Source organism: Pipistrellus hanaki (genome assembly GCF_964339955.1).
Source record: "Pipistrellus hanaki genome assembly, chromosome: 16".
Classification (NCBI taxonomy): domain Eukaryota; kingdom Metazoa; phylum Chordata; class Mammalia; order Chiroptera; family Vespertilionidae; genus Pipistrellus; species Pipistrellus hanaki.
This window is the reverse complement of record NC_140518.1, coordinates 20258839-20276831: the sequence shown is the minus strand read 5'-3', so window position 1 is coordinate 20276831 and position 17993 is coordinate 20258839. Positions and strand designations below refer to the sequence as shown.

Here is a 17993-nt window from a genome sequence, read left to right as displayed (position 1 = left end):
GCAGAACTCCAGCGCGAGGGAAGCATCGAGACTCTGAGTAACAGCTCGGGATCCACCAGCGGCAGCATCCCGAGGAACTTCGACGGCTACCGGTCTCCGCTGCCCACCAACGAGAGTCAGCCCCTCAGCCTCTTCCCTACCAGCTTCTCCTAGGCGCCAGCCGCCCGCGCCCGACCGACCGACCGGCCCACGCACCCGCTGGAGGAAGGAGGAGGCCCCCCCCCCCCCAACGCTCCCCTCCCGCCTCTGCTCCTCCGTCACCAGCCTCCGTCCCCCAGCTTAGTGACATCGCCGCCCCCTCCCCGGACGGAGGAGAGACCCTCCGCCCGGCACCTGGGTGCGCGCTGGCCTGTCCGTTAGCCGGGCCGCGGCCGGAAGAGACTGCGGGCGCGCCGCCCCTCCTGTTTGCACAGGGTGTCCTGCGTTGGATCCGCTTTTGTGTTTTCTAACCCACGGGGCGGGACCTGGGTGGGGAAGAGGATGGACGGCCTGGCCAGGCATTCGGACGCTGATCGCCAGCCACTGCCCAGCTCCCCTCGGTCAGCCTCCCTCTGGAATGGGGTGACCTGAGGCCCAGGGCGTTAGGGAAGGAGAAAGGGGGGGGGGCCGCCCTCCTCCTCCTCGTCCTCGTCCCTTCGGCTCGTGGGAAGGACCTGTCTGTCTTGCCCCTGAGCCCCTGTACACGGGTCCCGCACTGTCCGGCGAAGGAAACGGTGGTTGCCGAGGCCCTGTCCAAAGTGCACGTCTTTCCAATAAATCATGCTGCAACTGGTGTCCGGCCCCGAGCCGCCGCGGGCAGGGTCCTCGCCGAGCGCCGAGCAGAGTCCCGTGGGCCTGACCCCGTGTCCCAGCTCCCAGCACCCCTGGGGTGACCTGTGCCACTGAGGGGGAGACAGCGAGGGAATAGGAAGGAGGAGGCTTGCTTGCCTTGGAATCTGGGTGGGGCCTGATTGAAATCCATTCTCCAGCCTTCCTTCCTGTTAGTGGAGCCAGTGAGTTCCGGGGCCACCTCAGGCCTGACACTCCCCGTCTGTGGCAGGAGCAGGGGGAGCAAAAGGGGGTGCTGAGCAGGATAACCCTAGCCCTCGTCCCCACTTCTCTGGACCCCAGAGAGTCCTGGGAGGATCGAAGGAAACCTAGGGAGCCAGTTGAGGTTTGGGGTGGAACTTAACGGAACAGCCACCATCAGGCCTTCCCGTCCGTCCGACTGTCCGACAGGAGGCGGGGCGGCTCTTGGGGCCCCTGCCACCTGCACAGGCACCCTCTCCAGCCTGGCACCCGAGAGGAGGCCAGCTGGGTCTGGTAGGAGAAGGGGGCCCTGAGTCACACCAGGTTCCTGAAGCCGAGGACTGGGCCCCACACCGGGTGGCCGAAGCCAGTCCCTTCCGCCCGGGAGCCCGCAGGGTGAGCAGTCACGTGGCGGAGTGCCGCCCGCCGGGAGGTCAGGAGGCCTGGGCACCGCCCGCGGGCACTGCCGGAGGGGCGGCAGCTTACCCGCTGGGAGACGGTGCTGTGGCGGGCACAGCCTCCGGCCAGAGCAGTGTTCCAGTTAAAAGGGGGTGAGGGGAGGGCTGCCATGAGGCTACCTGTGCATTCTACCCCTGGGCTGGCTCCCCGGGGGGGTGAGCCCCTGAGAACCCACCCTATGGCAGCTGGATGGGGCCAAGATGGAGAGCCAGGCGCTGTCTCCGACCCTGCAGGGCCGGGCTGGCAGCCTGGAGTGAGGAGTCCTCCCTGGCTCAGGCCTTTCTTTCCCTCCCAGGGGGGTGCAAACAGCTGTGGCCGCCTCCAGTCAGGGAAAGTGGTGGGTGTAGGGCCGGACTTGCCGGCTGAGCTTGCAGGACAATCTGGTTATTCATCTGCTCACAGCCAGGGCAACTCTTTGAGAGCGAGGGGGGAGGGGGAGGATAAGAGAGGCCAGATAAGCTGGCCCCATGGCGGCTGCCACTGCAGCTCAGGTTATCAGAGAGGCCTTGGGCCTGGCCCCTGACTAACTGGGGAGGTTAGGGACCCTGCCACAGCCTGTAATCAGCTGGAAGTGAGAGCCGGGCTCCAGGGTGGGGGACCTTACTGCCCGCTGGCCATGGAACGGCAGCCGCCTAGTCTCCAGAGAGAACACCTAAGGCCATCTCTGCCTCGGCGGGAGACCTCCAGTGGCATTACCTAGGAGGCAATCAGAACATGCATCTGATTGGGGCCTGAGCCTGTGACCTTGAGGCAGCCACGTGACCTCCCTGATTCTCACAGCACTACCTGCTCAAAGGACAAATGACTACGGACGTCCCCTCAGTGTGATGGAGGGAAAAACACCTCCAAGGTCTCTGAGGCGGCCGGGGACGCTGGGGTGGCCCTACAGGAGAGAGGGCGCTGGCTGGGATTGAGCTGAGACAGAGCCGGGGGTCCCGGGGCAACATCAGGTGCACAAGTGCTCTGTCCATCGCCACTGCCGGCTCCTCGGAAGCAAGTGGAGGCGGCAGGCAGCTGCGTCTGGGGCTGGACATGGCTCCTCGGTGCTGATGTTTCTGATTTTCACAGCTCAGAGACTCTCTAAACTAGAAGGCACCCAAAAGAGCACTATGGGTCCCCATTGTGCAGAGAAGCCGAAGCCCCAGAGAAGGCCAGGGCTCGCCCAAGGTCACCAAGTCCCACCGCTGACCTGCTGGTGCCTATCTGCGCCTTGCTGCCTCACCTGAGGGCCCCTTTCTGAGCTGACCCATGCCCCCACAAGATCCAAGACTCTGAGACTACTCACCCCCACCCCTGAGCCCTAAGGGCTTCAGCTCCTCAGCCGAGGCTGGCTGTTGGTTTTAGAGAGAGGAGAGAAACATCATCAGTGGCCTCCTGTACAAGCCCCCTCTCTCCGCTATGCGAAACCTAGGTAAAGGAATCAAACCGACCTTCCGGTGTGCAGGAGGGAGCTCCAACTACTGGGCCGCACGGGCCAGGGCCCCTGCCGGACTCTGACGCTGCTCTTTGTCCCCCTGTAACAGGGCAGGCAGCCGCCCTCCTGCAGACTTAGAGCTGGAAACTCCGGGGCAAAGGGGAGAGCGTTCTTGTCTGTCTGGTATTTACAGCAAGAACCCGGCCTGCGGGTGGCGCCCTGGAGCCTCCGTATTGCCTTCCTGTCTGACAGGAGTAGCTACCGGGACAGCAGCACCTAGGAAGTGAATGCCAGCCTGCTTTGTTGTTGTTGTTGTTAATCCTCAGCTTGAGGATATTTCCATTGGTTTTTTAGAGGGAGTGGAAGGGAAGGGGGAGACGGAGGAACACACATAGATTGGTTGCCTCTCACAGGACTTCCCACCCCCTCCAGGGCCTGGGGTTGAGCCTGCCATCTAGAGAGGTGCCCCTGAAGGGAATCAAGCGCAGGACCCTTCCGTCCAGGGCTCTAGCCACCGAGCCAAACCAGCCGGGACCAGCCTCCCTCTCTGAACTCACAGGTGAACGCGGCTCCTCTGGCTTCAGGGTTTCCATCTGAGAAGGAGGGAAGGGGAGCCTGCCCTGCAGAGAGGAGCCACAGGCCAAGGCAGGCAAAGGGGAAACAGGGGTCAAAAAGGCAAAGGGGTGTTTGGAGGCCCGGAGGCTGATGGGAGGGGCAGGCCAGGTAGCTCCTCTGCAGGAGCGGGAGAGGGAGAGGGAGAGGGAGGGCGGGGGCGGGGCAGTGGCAGCCCGCGTTGCGGGGCTCTGCCCTGGGAATCCGGCCCCCAACTCCCAGCTCCCGCATTTCCAAAAGCGAATCCAGAGCCCAGCGAGGAGCACGCAGCGCAGACAGCCCCGCCCTCTCCCCGGGCAGGTGGGCCGGCCCCAGGGGTCCCCGCCGCCGCGCTGTGCCCCTTTTTCAAGCCACAAGCAGCAGGGCCTGTTCACGCTGCCAGGATTCCCGACACCAGCCCCTGACCTCCGGCCCCTGGGCGTTCACGCACACGTGCACCTCACTGCTGCCGACTCCCGGCCTCTGGGACCCACGTCCTCAACCCCAGAGCAGCGAGCAGCCTAGAGCTCCCAGGGAGAGGGGATCCCCGAGTCTCTGAGGCTTCAGGTCCCCAAAGCGCCGCGGGGACATGACCTCGGTGGCCAGCTCAGGTGCAGAGCGACCCCCTCAAAGGCCAGGGCTGTCCTGTCCTGTCCTGGGCCAGGCTGGGCCTCGCCTGCCCCTCCGCCTGGGAGAGTGGGTGCGGGGCCACACAGGCACCAACCCGGCCCCCGGATCGGAAAAGGGCCCCGCTGCCCGGCCTGGCTCAAGGCGGGTGCCCGGGAAGAGGTCGCGCCTCCAGCTCCCACCACCACCCCCCGCCCCCCACCCCATCGCAGCCCCTTGGCCCGCCCGCGGGGAAATTGGGTCGGGAGGGAGGGAGGGAGGCGACGGGCGGGCGGCGACCGCAGAGGCTGCGCGCCCGTCAGCTGCAATTTGTCTAAGTGGCCGGGACAGGCCGGGCGCTGCGGGCCGGGGTCAAGGAGGCCTCACCCCCACCCCGGCCAGGCCCGGGCCGCGGGGAGCCAGGCCGGGCGCTAACGGGGCTGGCTGGCGCCAGGGCTCCGGGAGGCGCGGGTCCGGCCTGGAGACCGGGATGGGAAGCCACTGTGTGTGTCTGCCCACAGCCATGCACACACACACACACACACACACACACACACCCGCACAGCTCTCCACTGTGAGCCCCATCACCACGCCTGGGCACAATCCTATCCGAATGCGCGCTCCTGCCAGCCTCGCCCCAGCCCCGAGGCGGGTCCCCTCTGCTTCCCTCCAGCCGTGCAGGCAGGTCTCGCAGACCCACGCCCAGCCGCCCAGATTACAGACACGGGCGGCGGCGCTGCCTTCAGGGAAGGTCCTAGCAGTGGCCCTGGACCTCCCAGAGGTTAAGGGGCCGGGGCCTGCCGGGAAGGGAAGCCCAGCCCGCCCGGGCGGCCCCGCGGGGTTTCCTTCGGGCGGAAGCGCGGGGCGCACGGAGCGCGCGCGGGGACCCCGGCCCGAGCCGCGCCCGCCCGACGCCGCCGCCCGGAGGACCCGGGGGAGGGGGGCCGCGGGGCGCGTCCCCCGCCCGCCCGTCTGCGGGGCCCGGCCGATGCGAAGTGACAGGGGCCGGAGCTTTGTTGTGGAGCCGGGGCCGCCTGGCGCCAGCCGCCCCCGCCCGCGCCCTCCCCCTCCGGCCCCCGGCGGCTCCCAAGGCGCCCCCCCACCCCCACCCCACCCCCACCCCCGGCCTCTTAAAGAGACACGCTCTCTCAGCCTGGGGACCCCCCAGAGGCTCCAGTTCCGGGGGGCGGGGGGGTGAGCCGAGAAGTGGGGTGGGCCCAGGGGGGAGGGGGCGCTACTGAGTGAGCCTCCCCAGCGCCAAGGACATTCCTCGCTGGAGAGTTTGCAGAGGGGAGGAGGGGAGGGTGCACATTCAGAATCTGGAGAGTGGCTGTAGCAAAACCTTGGGTTCCCTGCGGGAGGGAGGACAGGACAGACTGCGGGGCCTGGGCCCAGAACAAGCCTGTGGCCGCCGGAAGGCCGGGCCGCGGTCCAGCTCCTGGGGCCAGGTCTCGGGCAAAAATAATCCAGTCCAAGCTCTCTGGGCCTGGGACCCCTGGACCAGCCACGGACCTTCCCCAGGAAACTATCCCGATGGCACAGTTAGGTGCACACACATTCTTGCAAATACGAAAGTGCGTGCACATGCACGACGCTGCGAATGTAATGCACGGGTTTCCAGGCCGGTCCCGGATCCCGGCTGTTACCGGGTCACCTCGCGGACGGCGCAAACCTGTCCACACACACCCCTCCCCAGGGGCCACGTCTGGCCTGAGGTGGACCCGGCAGGGCTTTCCAGGCTCAGAGCTGCAACGGATCCCGCCCCGGCTGCGTAGACGGCACGGCGCGGAGGCGAGGATTCGTTCTGGACAGAAAAGAGGCACCAAGTGAGGCGCAACCCACCCCCCGGGGAGCGACCCACCCGCCGGGAGCGAGGTGGAGAAGAAAACCCGGTGTGGGGGCGCCGCCCCTTTGAGTGCTGGGTAGGGGGTTCCGAGAACACCGGAACCGGGTGGGAAAACAGGAAAAAAATGGTCGCGGAGGTCCAAGGGCTCCGGCGGTCCTGAGACCAAACATGCTCGGGGTGAGCCGGCACCAAGTGCGCGGCGACAAGGTGCCCGGAGCCCGGTGCGCGCAGCGGATGGCACTGCGGGGCCGCTGGGTGCGGGCTGTGCGCGCCCTCCATGCGGGAGGCTCGGGCCTGTGCCCCGGGCTCCCCGCACCCCATTGGCTGTGCGGCGGGAGCGACAGGCCCGGCCTCACCGGGAACCAGGCTGAGTGTGGGCGCCCGAGCAGGTGTGTGGCCGCCCCGCTGGCAGCGCCTCCAGGGGCTGCTCCCACTGCGCAGAGGGCACCATCACACCGGGCGTCACTCACACACACTCACTCACACTCACACAAACACACACACTCTCATACACACACATACACACACAAACACACTCACACACACACACTCTCATACACACACTCACACTCACACAAACACACACACTCTCATACACACACAAACACACACAAACACACACACAAACACACACTCTCATACACACACACAAACACATACAGAGAGACACAGACACACACAAACAACAGAGATACACACACACACACACACACACACACACACACCTCGGGGTGGGGGTCCTGGGGCTGCGGGAACCCCGGACTGGATGGCGCACCTGCGGCCGAACACACGTGCGATCCGCCGCCCGCAGGGGCGCGATCCGCCGCAGGTGCGCCCCGCTTCCGCCCCGCCGCCCGCACCCCGGGCCCGGAGACAGCGGCGGGAGCGGAGGGAGGGAGCCTGTGTTTGGGATGAGGGAGGCTTTGTCTCCTGTACCGGATGCGGCGAAAACGAGCTGGGTTGCGGGTCAAGAACCCGGGGCCGGGATGGGCCGCCTGGTGCCGGGCGAAAGGTGAGCTCCCTTCCCGGCCCCGAGCAGCCCTCGGCGGGCCGGGTCTGGGTCGGGGCCCAGAACTCCCAAGTCCCCCCTGAGTCCTCTGGGAACGGGGGCGCGGGCTCGGGGGTCCCCTAGTGCAAGGCCGCGCCCCGCTCCCGCCCACGCCGCCCCACTCACCGGCTCCGCCACGGGCGTCCTCTCCGGGCCGCGCCCGCCCGGCCGCTCGCCCCGGCGCCCGCGGCTCCCCCGGAGCGGGCCCGGCGGGCGGGCGGCGCCGGCAGCGGGGTCGGAGGCCACGCCGCGGAGCGGGCCGGAGCGTCCGGGCCGCCGGACGCGGGCGGAGGGCGCCCCCTCTCCTCTCGGGGCCGTGTCAATGCTTTGCACTTGGGGCGGGCGGGCGGCGGGGGGTCCTCTCTCGGGGCCCTGAGGCCGGGGCGCCCCTCGCCTCGAGCCCATTAGGCGGCGGGTCGGATCGGCGGGCCGCGCTCCCGGTCCGGGCGCGGGCGGCTTCGGGCTCGGGCGCGGGGTGGGGGCCGGGGCAGGGGGAGGGGTCTCGGGGCCCGCTGGCCCGTCATTGGTTAATATTTTATTCTGTTGACATGTTTTCTTACTGCTGAGGCTTCCGACACCTTCTCCCCGGCCCCCCCTCCCGGCCGGAGCTTGGCCTGAGCTGTCAAAACCCCGCCCCCGGAGACCCACAATTGGTCCAAAAAGCGTAAAATCAGCAATCAAGGGGGGCCTGGCTCGTTAGCGCAGGGGATCCGGGCTGGGCAGGACATGTGAGATAGTCACAGTTTCCCAGAGATCACGACAAGATCTGACCAGTCGCGCGTGGTCGCCGGCGCCGGAGCGGCCCAGCCCAGCCCAGCCCGGCCCCGCGCGGAGCCCCCGCCGCCGCCCCCGCGCGCAGCCCGCGCCCCTCGCCGCGCGCCGGGGCCGGAGCGGGAGGAGCCGCCGCCGCGCCCGCCGCGCCCGCCGCCCGCGCGCCGCCGCCCGGGCCGGGGGTCCCAGCCCCGCGCCCCCGGCCCCGGCCCCCGGCGCCCGGGCCGGATGTCCCGATGAGAGAGCCGGCGCTGGCGGCCAGCGCCATGGCTTACCACCCGTTCCACGCGCCGCGGCCGGCCGACTTCCCCATGTCCGCCTTCCTGGCGGCGGCGCAGCCCTCCTTCTTCCCGGCGCTCGCGCTGCCGCCGGGCGCGCTGGCCAAGCCGCTGCCGGACCCGGGCCTGGCGGGGGCGGCGGCCGCGGCGGCGGCGGCAGCGGCGGCGGCCGAGGCGGGGCTGCACGTCTCGGCACTCGGCCCGCACCCGCCCGCCGCGCATCTGCGCTCGCTCAAGAGCCTGGAGCCCGAGGACGAGGTGGAGGACGACCCCAAGGTGACGCTGGAGGCCAAGGAGCTGTGGGACCAGTTCCACAAGCTGGGCACCGAGATGGTCATCACCAAGTCCGGGAGGTAGGGCAGCCGGCGGGCCGGGGGGCGCGGGCGGGCGGGCGGGCTGGGGGGCCGCAGCACCCGCCGCGCCGAGCCTGCCCGGCGCTCCCTCCCGGCCCGGCCGGCGCCTCGCTCAGCTCCACGGACAACCAAGTGACTTTTCTCCTCTGGCACCGAGCGACATTTAAAGAACGAAAACAGCAAACTCTCCCGAATGAAGTAAAACGAAAACGTGCTCCGAAAGAAGAGTTCCAACCCTTCTCGGCCCGCGGCGGAGGAGGCCGGCGGCTCGGCCCCGCGGGGCTCCGAGGGCTCGGCTGCCACGGAGCCTCGCGGCCTGGCTCTCCGCCTCCCGGTCTGGCGTGGAGCTGGGGAGACGCAGCGCCTCCCGGACTTTCTTCCCACCCTGGAGTCCAGAATGGCCCCCGCACCCTGCTAGACCCAGGCTGCCCCGCCGGTTCGTCCGGGCCGTTCGGTCTGCACAGCGGAGCCAGCCCAGCCGCAGCCCTGGCCCGGCCCGGAGCCTCCCCGGGGCCTAGGAGCACGGAGCTCCGGACACCTCGGCCAGGCCTTACCGCCAAAAGGCAGCTGCCGCCCGCACCCCTCCGCCCTGCCACCAGCCCAGCCCAGGCCACAGGCTGCCCTCTTCCCTGGAACGGGAGGGTCAGGGCCCTCGCTGGGCACTGCCAGCCAGGTCCCCACACTCACACCCGCTGAGGGCATTCCCTTCCCGGAGCTGCTGTCCCCGTGGGGACAGAGCAGGCGGGGCGGCTGTGTTTTCAGAGGGTCTGGGTTTCCTGCCTGGACATTGGCTGTCCTCTCAGATGAGGGTGAACGGGTTCCTAGACCCGAGCCTAGGGTCTAACAAGAAATAGGATTTTTTTTTTTTTCACGGAAACAGCCACAGGTGGGGTCCCCCAGGCAGCAGTCAGGGGGCAGAAGGAAGCCCAGATCCGGGAGCTCCAGGCCGCGGTGTGTGTCCCCGGGGAGAGAGTCCAGGGACCCGGAGCCGGGCCCCACGGCCTCTCCCCTTTCCCTTCCTCGCAGGCGGATGTTTCCTCCCTTCAAGGTGCGCGTCAGCGGCCTGGACAAGAAGGCCAAGTACATCCTGCTGATGGACATCGTGGCCGCCGACGACTGCCGCTACAAGTTCCACAACTCCCGCTGGATGGTGGCCGGCAAGGCCGACCCCGAGATGCCCAAGCGCATGTACATCCACCCGGACAGCCCGGCCACGGGGGAGCAGTGGATGGCCAAGCCGGTGGCCTTCCACAAGCTGAAGCTGACCAACAACATCTCCGACAAGCACGGCTTCGTGAGTGTGGGGCAGGCGTGGGGCTGGGGGGCCGGAGGCCGCACCTAGCACCAGCCCAGGGTTCAAGCGAGAGGCAGGCTGGCCAGTTCCCCAGAGGGGAGCGCCGGCAGAATCCCGGGGTGCCCCTGCCCGGGTCTCCCGCCCTGTGGTTTCTGCGGCTGGGCCTGGGCCCGGCCCCGATGGCTGTGCTCTGTGAGCCCCGGAATGGCAGGGCAGGGGTGGGTAAGGCCCAGGCCGCTCACTTGGGTCAGGCCTGGGGAAAGCCCTTCCTGGAGACCAGTGGGTGCGGGTGCGGTTTAGGGTCTCTAGGTGTTAAGCTTGGAAGACCTGCCCATGACCTCCGCTTGTTTTCACCTTTCCTCGTCCAAACGAGGAGATTTAAATGTTACATCCGGCCCTCCCTGCCCTCCCTGAGACCCCTGCCCTCTCCCCAGCGTGGGACGCAGACCGGCAGGAGGTTCCCTCTGCTTCCGCCCAGCTCCCCGGAGGGAGGGGGCCCAGCTCCCGGGAGGGAGGGGAGTCCGGGGGCAAGGGGACTGCCTAGTCCTGGTTAGGGCCGCTGGTGAGCCCTCCGAGTTCCCATCCTCTCTGCCTGGGCTTTCTGGGGCTGAGCAGTGAGCCTAGGAAGCGGGGTGGAGAGCGGAGTTGTGGAGGGTTTTTACGTTGTTTCGTTTCTGTTTCCACCTCGGGGAAATATCTTTAAACGGAGAGAGAAACTGTGATAAAGAAAATAGGCTGAAAAGAATTACAAACGAGAGAAAAAAAGAGCAGGGTGTGGGGCACACACGCAGGAGCAATAGCAAAGGGAGGGGAGGGGTGTGGGAGAGGTGGGGTCCCGGAGAGTGGAGAATGCTCCGGGAAGGCGGGGGCCACGGCTGACCACACGCTCCCCGCAGACCATCCTGAACTCCATGCACAAGTACCAGCCGCGCTTCCACATCGTGAGGGCCAACGACATCCTGAAGCTGCCCTACAGCACCTTCCGCACCTACGTGTTCCCCGAGACCGACTTCATCGCCGTCACCGCCTACCAGAACGACAAGGTGCCCCAGAGCGCTCCCGCTCGCACCAGGCTCGGGCACCCCGTGTGCATCCATCCGGCCCCGCTCCCGCCCAGCCTCGCCCCCTCCGGCCCGCGCCCGCACCGGGTCTCCCTCTGAGCCCCCGGCCCCTCCGAGCCCAGAGCACACCGACAGGCTCCGGGGAGCCAGCAGCTGGGCGCTCCCGCCGCCTGCGGAGATGTTTACTTAGCAATTAGCAGGGACGGGGCCGCTGACAATTTTACATTTCATTCGTTTATTTCTTGGCTCCGGGATGGGGATTTAAATGAAGAGAGAGCGGCCCTAGGCAGTGTGCCCGGGCGGGCGGGCGCTCTCCAGGCTAAGAACCCGGGGCCCAGTTCTCCCTCTCCCCGGGGTGGCCAGAGATCGGGCAGGTGACAGCCCCCCGGGCCACCACCTTTGGGCCCGTCCAGGCCCCGGGCCACTAGGAGACTTTTCCTTCCAGCCAAGCCTCCCCCCACCCCTGCCCCACCCCGCTTTCTGCTCCCTCGTCCTGAAGGGCCAAAGCAGCGCCCGGTCGGTCCGTTCGGTGTCGAACTCCCCGGGGAGCGAGAGGGTGCGGGTGTCCTGCCCGTCCTCCTGTCCGTGTGTGTGAGCCTGTGAACCCGTGTGTACGCTCCAGTGTGCGTGCACGTTCGGGGCGTGTGGAGGCATGTTTACGTGTTTGTTCTGCGTGTGCGGGCCGTGAGCGTGGCCTGTGTTTTATGTGCCCCGCTGCCTGCTCCGGTGCCGGCTGTGCCTGCGGGCGTGCGGGGACAGAGCCACGCTGTGCCGCAGCCTCGGGCCTGTGTGTGCACCTCGGGGGGAGAGCTGTGGCTTTCGGAGAGGCCCGCCGGCCGGCCACACTGGGCCTTCGGGCTCAGGGCTGTGCATCCCAGGGGGCGGGTATCCAGGGGACACTCCCGGCTCTCCTCCCGCTGGGTGCCCCAGGCCAGGCCGGAAGAGCTGCACCCTGACCGGTCCCCTCCCTCTCGGTCCCCGCAGATCACACAGCTGAAGATCGACAACAACCCCTTCGCCAAGGGCTTCCGGGACACGGGGAACGGCCGGAGGGAGAAAAGGTGCGGGTGCGCGGGACCCATCCGGGCGGGACCCATCCTGGCGGGAGCTGCAGCGGGACGTGGGTGGGTGCGCTCCGTCTGAGCAGCCCTCCCTCCCCCCTGCGCCCCCAGGAAGCAGCTGACGCTGCCCTCCCTGCGCCTGTACGAGGAGCACTGCAAGCCGGAGCGCGACGGCGCCGAGTCCGACGCCTCGTCCTGCGACCCGCCCCCTGCGCGGGACCCGCCGCCGTCCCCGGGGGCGGCCCCCAGCCCCCTCCGCCTGCACCGGACCCGAGGTGAGGGGCCACGCCGCCCGCAGGCGGGGGAGGGGGCGGAGGGGGCCCCCAGAGCTCGGCTGGCTCTTTGCTCCGAGTCAGGGCAGCCTCGGGGCCCTGGGAGGCGCCTGGGGTTTGGACGCCCCCGGAGACCGGTCCCTGAGGCCAGCAGATCCCGCTGGACCGCGGGCTGTGTTCCTGGGCCCCAGCCGCTGGCAGGAGAGGGAACCAGGAGGCTCAGTTCCTCCTGGTGCAGAGGGGTCTGGACTAGGTGACCTGCCACCACCCCTGGCCCCCTGAGGATCAGAAGCCTTCCACTTGCTCCCCCAGACAGCCGGCCTTTCCAGGTCTCCCGGACTCACCCAGACAGGGAGAGCCCTGACTGTCCCCCGGCCCCAGTCACCCTGCCCTCTCTCCCCTGCAGCCGGCCCCTGTCCCCCTGTCCCCCTGCCCTCTCTCCCCTGCAGCCGGCCCCTGTCCCCCTGTCCCCCTGCCCTCTCTCCCCTGCAGCCGGCCCCTGTCCCCCTGTCCCCCTGTCCCCCTGTCCTCTCTCCCCTGCAGCCGGCCCCTGTCCCCCTGTCCCCCTGTCCCCCTGCCCTCTCTCCCCTGCAGCCGGCCCCTGTCCCCCTGTCCCCATGTCCTCTCTCCCCTGCAGCCGGCCCCTATCCCCCTGTCCCCCTGTCCCCCTGCCCTCTCTCCCCTGCAGCCGGCCCCTGTCCCCCTGTCCCCCTGTCCTCTCTCCCCTGCAGCCGGCCCCTGTCCCCCTGTCCCCCTGTCCCCCTGCCCTCTCTCCCCTGCAGCCGGCCCCTGTCCCCCTGTCCCCATGTCCTCTCTCCCCTGCAGCCGGCCCCTGTCCCCCTGTCCCCCTGTCCCCCTGCCCTCTCTCCCCTGCAGCCGGCCCCTGTCCCCCTGTCCCCATGTCCTCTCTCCCCTGCAGCCGGCCCCTATCCCCCTGTCCCCTGTCCTCTGCAGCCGGCCCCTGTCCCCGTCCCCCTGTCCCCCTGCCCTCTCTCCCCTGCAGCCGGCCCCTGTCCCCCTGTCCCCATGTCCTCTCTCCCCTGCAGCCGGCCCCTATCCCCCTGTCCCCTGTCCTCTGCAGCCGGCCCCTGTCCCCGTCCCCCTGTCCCCCTGCCCTCTCTCCCCTGCAGCCGGCCTCTGTCCCCCTGTCCCCATGTCCTCTCTCCCCTGCAGCCGGCCCCTATCCCCCTGTCCCCTGTCCTCTGCAGCCGGCCCCTGTCCCCCTGTCCCCCTGTCCCCCTGCCCTCTCTCCCCTGCAGCCGGCCCCTGTCCCCCTGTCCCCATGTCCTCTCTCCCCTGCAGCCGGCCCCTATCCCCCTGTCCCCCTGTCCCCCTGTCCTCTCTCCTCTGCAGCCGGCCCCTGTCCCCCTGTCCCCCTGTCCTCTCTCCCCTGCAGCCGGCCCCTGTCACCCTGCCCTCTCTCCCCTGCAGCCGAGGACAAGTCGTTCGCCGCAGACAGCGACCCGGAGCCCGAGAGGCTGAGTGAGGAGCGCGCGGGCCCGGGCCTGGACGGCGGCAGCCCCCCGCGCCTGCCCGACCCCGAGCGCAGCCGCAGCCGGGAGCGCCGCAGCCCGGAGCGGGGCAAGGAGCCGGCGGAGAGCGGCGGGGACAGCCCGTTCGGCCTGCGGAGCCTGGAGAAGGAGCGGGCGGAAGCCAGGAGGAAGGACGAGGGGCGCAAGGAGGCGGGGGAGGGCAAGGAGCCCGGCCTGGCCCCGCTGGTGGTGCAGACAGACAGCCCGTCCCCCCTGGGCGCCGGGCACCTCCCAGGACTGGCGTTCTCCGGCCACCTGCACGGGCAGCAGTTCTTCGGGCCCCTGGGGGCCGGCCAGCCGCTCTTCCTGCACCCGGGACAGTTCGCCATGGGCCCTGGGGCCTTCTCCGCCATGGGCATGGGCCACCTGCTGGCCTCGGTGGCAGGCGGCGGCAGCGGCGGGAGCGGGCCGGGGGCCGCCACGGGGCTGGACACAAGCGGGCTGGGCCCCACCGTCAGCACAGCAGGCACCACGCCCTTCCCGTTCCACCTCTCCCAGCACATGCTGGCATCTCAGGTGAGGCCGGGCCCCGCGGCATCGATGGAGGGCGGCTGGGGCGGGCACGGGGCTGGGGTGCTGCGGTGGGTGAGGACCCTGTCCTGGGAAGACCCGGTAGACTCTCTCTAGGACTCATACTCCAGGGGTACCACGGCTGTAGGTCCAGGGTCTGGCCAGGGTGCTCCTCTGACTCCTGTGTGACCTTGGGCCAGTCCCCGGCCCTCCCTGGGCCCATTTCCTCCCCTATTAGTAACAACAAACTGAAGCACCCGTTAGATTCTTCCTGTTTGACCGGCTGGGGCTGCCCCTGGCTTTTGGGGAGTCTGCTTTCCTTGGGAACAAAGACCCCCGGCTCCCTGTCGGTCCCTGAAAGGCCAAGGTGGCTGGACAAAGAAAGGAGGGAACTGTTGTCCAGTATTTCCTGGGTAACTGGCCACCCACACCACCCGCCTCCAGAGGTGCCCTCCAGCCCCCGGGAAGTCCTCTGACCTGCCCCAGGACAGGGCTGTTCCTGGTCCCCCCTCGGCCTCCACACTCCCCGGCCACACAGCTGGGGGAAAGGAACTCCGTTCTCCGCCGGGTTGGAATTCTGAGCTCCCAGGGGAGCGTTTATTAAACGTGGCCCCGGCAAAACAAGGAGATCCGATGAGGTGCGCGGCCTCTTCGGTTGCTTGGGCGGAACAGTCCCTGTGGAAAGATTTGGATTCTCTTCATTCGTTTTCTCCCCTCTGAGGTTTCTGGCAAACTGAACCCTCGAGATCATATGTGACGGGAAGGAAAATAGGAGTTCGGGTCTGAGGAGGCTCCTTTGGGGAGGAAGCAAACATTTTTTAAAGTGCGGGAGGGGACGCTGAAAGAGGTTTTAAACGGCGTGAAAAACCTTTTTTTTTTTTTTTTTTTTTTTTACGGGGCGGGTGAGTGTTGGAGGCACTAACATCACCTACCTAGGGCTCTGAGCTGGCAGGGAAGCATCTGGAAAATAGAGTTCAGGGCCTGGAGGTGGGGTCTGAGCCCTTGATTCTGCATGTGTGTGGTGTATGTGGACGCATCGTCCCCAGACAAACTCCGGTGACCAGCATGGCCATCGTAGGTCACGGGGAAGTTGTGGCGTCTAGACACAGCCTGGCCAGCAGGTGCCAGGCCGGGGGAGAGCGCTCGGCCCTCAGGAGGCAGCCCTTGGTGCCTGGCCGGGAGTTAAGTACCCAAGAGGGCAGCCCACCCCTGGCCGCCAGGTCGTGCCAAGTGAGGAGAGCCGATGCCAGCCTCCCTTCTCCCAACGTGGGATGCCAGGTCTGAGTGCCCAGTAGGGCTTGACCTCCTGGGAAGGATACCTTTTCATTCTGACTAAGCTGCCTTTTTTTTTTCCTCTTCCCGCCTGAGCCAGGCCCGAGTCTCTCCAGCAGCCCCAAGCACAGCCCGCTCCCTGCCCTCCTCCCTGTACCCACAGACTCTGGGGCCGGAGCCATCATTTCAAAGGTCACATAATCCAAAAGCCGCGGGCCTCTTGGGCTCAGGTGGTGTTTGTCCAAGGTTTCCTGGCCCCCGTGCGTTCCTCAGTCAAAGACCGCATTCCTCCTTCAGCTGCCTCTGAGGTGCCGCCAGTTCTTTATGGGATATTCGGGCCAGTCTATAAACTGATTGGCACCTGGACCCTCTGCCCGGCCTGGGCAGAGGCCTCTGAGCAGGTGGGCAGGCAGAGGGCGACGTGACAGAGCTCCTCCTCCCCCTGCCCCCATGCTGTGCTCCCTCCGCCCCCTGGGGCACCTGCGGAGAGCAGGGCTGGGGAGCACACTGTCCCAAGTGAGCAGAACTTCCCAAGACAACCACAGCCGCCCGCGCGCCACCTGGACCCGCGCCTGCCCGTTTCCTCCCTCCGGGCCTTTGCCTGGCATGTCCTTCCCTTCCGCAGACTGGCACCGAGCTTTGTGTCAGCTTGACGGGTGCTCCCCTTCTCACTGGGTTTGGCCGGGGGCCTGCGGCTCGGGCCTAACGGGAAGATGGATCTAGTTCAGGGCCCGGAGGTGGGATGTGAACCCTGATGCTGCCGGTGTGTGAGTGCGCCCTCCCGGAGGCTGCGGGGGCAGAGTTCTGTGCGCTCCGGCCTTCTGTTCCCAAGAGGGGACGGGGCCTCCCTGCAGCCCGCCAGCACCCAGGCGGGAGCCTAACCTCTGTGTGTCCTTTTTCTTCCAGGGAATCCCGATGCCCACCTTCGGAGGCCTCTTCCCCTACCCCTACACCTACATGGCCGCCGCGGCCGCCGCCGCCTCCGCCCTGCCGGCCACCAGCGCGGCCGCCGCGGCCGCCGCCGCCGCCGGCTCCCTCTCCCGCAGCCCCTTCCTGGGCGGCGCCCGGCCCCGCCTGCGCTTCAGCCCCTACCAGGTCCCCGTGGCCCTCCCGCCCAGCGCCGGCCTCCTGGCCGCGGGGCTGGCGGCCGAGGGCCCCAAGGCGGCGGGCGGCAGCCGCGAGCCCAGCCCGCCGCCCGAGCTGGCCCTCCGCAAGGCGGGCGCCCAGCCCCGCGGCCCGTCCCCCGGCGGCGCGGCCAAGGAGGCGGCCAGCGAACTGCAGAGCATCCAGCGGCTGGTGAGCGGGCTGGACGGCCAGCGCGCCCTCTCGCCCGGCCGGGACTCTCCCAAGTGACAGCGGCCCGCCGCCTCCCTCGGGCCCGCTCCCGCCGCGGGGACCGGCCCGCACAGGATGGTATTTATTTAAGCAAAGGACAGCCCCGGCCCTCCTCCAGCGTCACAGTGGCTCCGGGGCCCCTGGCCTCGGTCCAGGTTTGCTCCAGGGCCCAGGGGCACCGTGGGGGGCCCCGTCCGGGTCCCCCTGCGCTGCGGGGAGCCCTCGCCCCCAGCCCAGCGGTCTCTTCGGGAGCCAGAAGGTGCAGGGTCAGGGCAGGAGCTTCCGAGGGCGGCCCAGAGGCCCGGCCTCCCGCCTGCGCCGCCTGAGAGCCGGGCTGAGGGATGCCCGGGTCCGGGGAGCCTGAGGTCAGTGCAGACCGGAGCAGGGAGGGGCCGTTTCTTTCCGTCCTTGCACCCCCCCATCCCCCCAAGAGGCAGGAGCCCCTGCCACCCCTGGGTCAGCGGAGGGAGTGGCACTTGAGTCCCCAGGGAGAGGAAGAAAAAAGAAGATATTTATGAAATAAATGGTAATTTGTGTAAATATGCTTTAAGATTCCCAGAATATGCAAATTGGTATTAATTTATTCAAAGGTGTACATTGCTGTGTACATACTATGTAGAGATTAACTCATAGCATTTAATTTTTTTCCATTTTACGTGAGCATCTATATTGTACAGGGCGGGGGGGGGGGGGCCCTCGGGGCAGGAGGAGGCCCCGCCCCGGAAGAGCGCCCGCCCTCCCGGCCCCCGGCCCCCGGCCCCCGGCCCCCGGCTGTGCTCGCCTGGCCTGCGGGCTCCACCTCAGGTTTTCACTTTTCTCTCCGGAGCGGAGCGAGATGAAACAACAAATACGAACAAGCAAACAAAAAAAGACAAAACAATAAAACGCGAGAAAACAATAAAACGCTGCAGTGCGAAGTGAACGGCGGCGTGCGCTCTGTGGTGCGCGGGGCTGGGGCGGCGGGGCTGGAGGGAGACGGAAGGGGGGCGCCCGGCGGGGCGGCGGGGCGCGGGGCCGGGGCTGGGCCGCCCGGAGCCCCAGCGCGGACCGGCCAGGCCGGGGCCCGGGCTCCCTCTACTGGCCACTCGCCCACTCCGGGACTCCGGCTCCCTTTGGGGGGAGGGGGGGGGGCCTAGAGGAAAGGCGACCCTTCCAGCTCCTGAGGAGGTGGGGCTGGCCGGGTGGGGGCCCCTCTCCTCCGAGGAGAGGTTTGGCCCTGGTCCCCCGAACACCGCAGACCCTGGAGCTCTTTCCCATCGCTACCTCCGAGCCCCGAGGCTGC

At 68.2% G+C, this 17993-nt stretch overlaps 2 protein-coding genes across 15 annotated transcripts in view; both read left to right on the top strand.

Moving 5' to 3' along the window:
• BCAS3 (BCAS3 microtubule associated cell migration factor) overlaps positions 1 to 772 on the top strand; it is a 463099-nt gene extending 462327 nt beyond the window's left edge. For all 14 annotated transcript variants that reach the window (XM_084861666.1, XM_084861664.1, XM_084861665.1 and 11 more), the window contains one exon: positions 5 to 772. In XM_084861666.1, coding sequence (XP_084717792.1) covers positions 5 to 153 — 149 coding nt within the window. In that variant the 3' untranslated portion in view covers positions 154 to 772. The remainder of the gene's footprint in view (positions 1 to 4) is intronic.
• A 7136-nt stretch (positions 773 to 7908) lies between these two features.
• On the top strand, positions 7909 to 17558 carry TBX2 (T-box transcription factor 2). Its single transcript, XM_084861721.1, has 7 exons — positions 7909 to 8374; positions 9401 to 9668; positions 10565 to 10711; positions 11714 to 11790; positions 11902 to 12065; positions 13494 to 14110; positions 16283 to 17558. The coding sequence occupies exons 1-7, from the start codon at positions 7980 to 7982 to the stop codon at positions 16727 to 16729; spliced, it is 2115 nt and encodes a 704-aa protein (XP_084717847.1). The 5' UTR covers positions 7909 to 7979; the 3' UTR covers positions 16730 to 17558.
• Positions 17559 to 17993: the final 435 nt, after the last annotated feature.